This window comes from Primulina tabacum, chromosome 4 (assembly GCF_025594145.1).
Source record: "Primulina tabacum isolate GXHZ01 chromosome 4, ASM2559414v2, whole genome shotgun sequence".
In the NCBI taxonomy this organism is placed as follows: Eukaryota; Viridiplantae; Streptophyta; class Magnoliopsida; order Lamiales; family Gesneriaceae; genus Primulina; species Primulina tabacum.
The window spans coordinates 48023834-48028857 of record NC_134553.1 but is presented as its reverse complement, the minus strand read 5'-3'; the positions used below and the strand labels follow the sequence as shown (position 1 = coordinate 48028857).

At 34.6% G+C, this 5024-nt stretch overlaps 1 protein-coding gene across 4 annotated transcripts; it reads left to right on the top strand.

Moving 5' to 3' along the window:
• The first annotated feature begins 1957 nt into the window (after window positions 1-1957).
• On the top strand, window positions 1958-4394 carry LOC142543590 (uncharacterized). 4 transcript variants are annotated; one of them, XR_012819799.1, is made up of 4 exons: window positions 1958-2918; window positions 3065-3146; window positions 3235-3317; window positions 3805-4394. XR_012819799.1 is itself a non-coding variant. In XM_075650946.1 (3 exons), the coding sequence occupies exons 1-2, from the start codon at window positions 2097-2099 to the stop codon at window positions 3134-3136; spliced, it is 894 nt and encodes a 297-aa protein (XP_075507061.1). In that variant the 5' UTR covers window positions 1958-2096; the 3' UTR covers window positions 3137-3146; window positions 3805-4394. The 4 variants fall into 4 exon arrangements, 2 of the variants coding, with proteins under 2 accessions (XP_075507061.1, XP_075507059.1); XR_012819798.1 differs by having other exon boundaries at window positions 3522-4394; XM_075650946.1 differs by lacking the exon at window positions 3235-3317.
• Window positions 4395-5024: the final 630 nt, after the last annotated feature.

The window sequence follows — 5024 nt, the reverse complement described above, 5'->3', positions numbered from 1 at the left end:
AGCAGTGTCGCTATTTTGATCTGAGAATCTGATCACAATGTTCTTCTGGTAAAATGTGGTGTACAAGAAAGAGTTGGTAGCTTTAAGAATGTGAATTTGAATCAGTTCTGTTTATAGATAGTTGTTTAACATTTTTGTTATGGTTTAGGGAAATAAAGAAGCCTAGTATAGTGAAAAAGATTGGTGGGGGTATTGTGTTTTTTTTCTTCTTGATATTAATACAATTGAACAGAATGCCTTGCGTAGTCCATGTTTAGTTTATTGAATGCTCGTTTTAATTACATGTTGTGTTTGATGCTTTATGGACATCCTTCCACAGGCTTCCGAAGCGTAAAGCGCAGAGAGAGTAAGCGAGCCAACCGCTAGCGAGTGGTTTCGGTAGTAGCTCACAAGCAGCTGCGTCAAAGTTCGAGTAACCAAAATCCAAGTTATAAATTTTTTTGAATGACCGTTTACTTGCAACTCTTTTCAAAATTAATGTTTTAACGACAAATATTCAATATTAAATGATGTATTGGTAGGATCAAATAGCCAACCTAACTGTTTCTTGAAGTATGAGTTAACGTCTTTTACAAGTATTATAAGAAATATATATTATGGGCAAAAATTTGTGTGAGACGGTTTCACGGGTCTTATTTTGTATTATGGGCAAAAGCTTATGTGAAACGGTCTCACGGGTCGTATTTTGTGAAACGGATCTCTTATTTGAGTAATCCATGAAAAATATTACTTTTTATTGTGAATATCAGTAGGGTTGATCATCTCACAGATAATGATTTGTGAGACATCTCTTCCTACTCTATATATATATATAAAATAATTGTAACAATCATCTTAGCAAGTAGCAACTCCAGTAGTCGTCGCGTCGAATTTTTTTTAAATTTTTTAAAAAGTTATTAATATTAAAATAATTAAGCATATATATATATTAGTATTAATTAAAAAAGAAAGAGGTAGGGTAATTACTTTTGATAGTGAAGATAAAAGCTTCGACTAAAATATTCTAATTATTTTTAAATTTTATCTCCTATTTTAAGAAAGTAAAAATTATTAATTATTTTTAAATTTATTTTAAACAATCTATCATGTATAATTTCATTTTGTTTCTTTCTAATATATATGTTTTATATTAATAATCTGTTTGAAAAAAATCAAAATATATAAATTTATATTATATCAACTATTTTAGAAAGAGCATGTGATATTAGCATACATTCTTCAATGAGAAAAAATTAGCCTACATTTTACCAAATTTTTTCCTCCATAAATTCTCCAAATTATCGATTGGATAAAGGATTATTATGTTATATTTGAAATATTTTTTTTATGATTTGATTAAATGTTAGTTTTCCTTTCAAAAAAAAAAATTAAATGTTAGTTTTTGGATAATCGACATATATATATATATATATATCAATTTTCATACGATTTTAAAAATTGATGTGATGATACGATATAAAAAAAATATTTTCTTACTGTAACATGAACTATGATGTTTTTTTTTGAAACAATGAACTATGATGTTTAAAAAATTATAAGTGCATTTCATGTGAATAGTTAGTTTCAATTTTCCAGTCCCCCCCCTCTGCGCAAGTCAGCGAACCCCATCGTTGAAGATCACGTAAAAAGCCGAACACACCCTCATCCCCCTTCACGGCGATTTTCTTATATAGTAGTTATTCTGCACACATTTATCACCGTCGATTGATTAAAGTAAAATTCCATAGATTATGGAGGTATTAAATTGATATTTGAATTTTTTAAATAAAAAAAATAAAAATAAAAGTGTATTGAATTTTTTTTTTTAAAAAAAATATAATATAGTATCATAAAAGGGTAAAATTGAAAAAAAAATTAATATCCTTGAACAGTTACTATCGTGTCTTCGATCTTTAATATAATAAAATATATATATATATATATATTAAATTAAACCTAAATTAAATATCAAGGAAAAACACGGCAAATAATTTTCCTTTCGTCTACCTTCTCCATCTCACCGCTTCTTTCATCCATTGGAACATACAAAAAATACTTAAAGCTTCTGCCTTTGAGCGTTTGATTAAGTGTGAGATTTGAATGTGCAGGATATTGCTATGGGAACAAAAAGACCCAATGCTTTGCACAATTTCACGTTTCCAGCCGATTTAAGGTGGGGGAATCAGAGATTTCTCCGCTGCATTAAGGTTGATTCTGGTGACCAAGTCTCTCCGCTAGGCCAATTCACGGCCAATGACGCTGGTTCATCTGATCACCACCACCAACAATCAATCAATCAGCGGCGGACTACAAGTGAGAGGGAGAGAGACAAAGACTCTCCTGCTTCTGAATTGATTCCTTTTGGATCCCTTCAAATGTGTTCTACTCCATCGCCGGTGTCAGATGGTAGCCGGAGAATTAGCGAGGTCGGGGATGACGTGTTGGCCGCCATGAGAGAGGACGTGAAGCTTGATGATCAGACGGCTGCTGGTGAATTGAAAGGTGCGGCCTTTAAGGATGGTCACAAGGATGCTGAGGTTTTTGTATCTTTGCTACCGCCGCACCCACCGGTACCGCAGTATTCGGCGGTGATTCCTGGCGAAGGAGAGACCAAAACGCCGTGGAATCTGAGGAAGAGGCCAGCTGCCTGTAAGACTCCGTTAAGTGGGTTTATTTTCGGTTCAAATGGTGGTGCTTCTGCCACCGGGGTTAGAGGGAAAGCTTTGAGGGCGGATGGGGCAACGGAGGTGACTGACGTATTGTCCAGGCTTAGAAGTGGCGGCAACGTGGCGGCGATTTGTGGAGAGAAATTAACACGGGAGAAATTTTCGGTTGCCCTGTCAAGGAAAGAAATCGGAGAGGATTTCTTAGCTTTCACTGGTCACAAACCACCGCGCAGACCCAAGAAAAGAGCCAAAATTCTCCAGAGAGAATTGAATGTTAGTGCATGATCCCAAATTCCCTTTTATTGAATCTCTCATTGATTTCATTCTCACAATTGAAATATGAGTTCTGCTTATTTAATCATTTGATTGATTAAACTACATGTGATCACTGTTTTATCGATACTTCTTGTTTTGGGCAGACACTATTCCCTGGATTGGGTTTGACAGAAATTACGGCAGATATGTATAAAGTTTCTGAAGGTGCTCCGTGACAAAACAAAGGTAAAAATTGTTTAATTCTCGAGACAATTTCGAACTCTTATTGGTATGATTCTGAAGTTGAATTTTGAATCGTTGGCTGTTCTTGAAGAAATTGGTTGATCGTGAAGGACGTGCTAGTATTGATTGGATGGGGAATTCGATCAAAATGTCGAATCCATGGGTAAAAATGCGGTAGGAAAGGAAGGATTACTTGATTTATGAAAGCTAATTGTTTGATTAGTTCTGCTAAATTGTTCATATTTCTTGATTTATTTGGTAGAAATAAAACCAACACAGTGAAAAAGATTGGCAATGGGGTTTTCTTTCTTTCTTAATTTGATTACCATTGAACACGATGTTTCATGTTATGCAAGTTCATTTTGTTGCTAACAGCAGGATCTTTGCATGTATTCTCATTGGAGTAACGACTATTTTCGGAGTAGCATATATCTGCATCAGAATAGTGACTACAGTTCTCTTGCACCAGATATGTGAATTTTGAATTATCACATTCAAATCTGCTTTCTTGATTTTGGTACATTCGCCTGGAAAGAAAATAGGGAGATTGAATTTCTTAGGCTGGTGATCTCTGAATAGTTTCTCTGATATGTTTTTTTCACTGAGCCTGTTTTGGCCAAGATGCTAGATTCTAACAACAGTTGTGTTTCATGAAATGAAGATCATTGGGCGGGTCGCCAAAGAAAAATGTCGCCGTGAGCTCATAGAGTGAGGTGAACCCAAGAAATTAGAGCTCTGATGAACGTAAACTAATGTTCACATGGTCGAGATCATAAACGGAGGTGTGATTCCATGGATTTGGATCATCTGCTGTGGCTGAACATGTGCTGTCGTCTGACAATTTTTCAAATTCATGCGATGTCTATCAGATAATCAACTGATCATCTCGTGTAAAAAGTACACAGCACCATGCTGTATCTTCAACCACAGCAGAGGATCCAAATCCCAATTCCATAAGGATGGAGTACAAATCAACATATTCTCGAAAATTTTATAAATATATTGCCATGCTCGGTTTTATGCATGGGAGGGAATGTTGCACACTCACCCATATTCCTAGCATTAAAATCTTGAATTTCAGCCTTGAATGCTTCGATGATGTAGGGTGGCGTAGGACGATCGAATTTAGGCTCAAATTTCACGTTTAAATTGATGTTTTATGAGTTCACAAGGTTTGACATGTTCATACAAAATTTTCACGTGTGGGAGAGATCGAGTGTTTCTTGAATGACACCTACGTGTTGACCTTTCCTTCTGTTGTTCGTTTCTACGCATCTGTTTGTTTGGCTTCCAAGTTATTACAACCTATCCTACAGTTCGGTCTTGTATACACGCATATATTTAATAATGTATAAAAAAAATCTTATTTTTTGAACCCATCTACGTGTATAATTTCGGTGGTTTTATATTTATCCAAGGGAAGTAAAAAAAATCGAGTCTTTTGTGTTCACCTACCACGTAATTTATGCACTTGAAATTTACCTCCGTGGAAAAATTATAATAGTAATAGAAAAAAAGGGTAAATGTCAAATATATAAAATATCTTTAAAAAATCTATTAAATGTAGGTCAAGACGAGAGAGATATTTATGCATATAAAACCCTATTTTTATTACATGACATATAGATTCAAATCTCTTTCAAACATCGACTCGAGTACAATGTTTGTCCTGAGTTTTGAGCCCAAAACTTTTCATAGATCAAGTGGTGAGCAAGGAAAGTTGAGAATTTTGAGATATTTCAAATTTGATTATCTGATCGGGCTTTTGAATTGGACTCAATAGGCTCTGTCATTCATAGGTTTAGAAAAACCCAGGGGGAGTTATTCTTTAATTAAATTAATTTATTGATGGGAACTTTTAATCAACATAGAGTGGAAAAC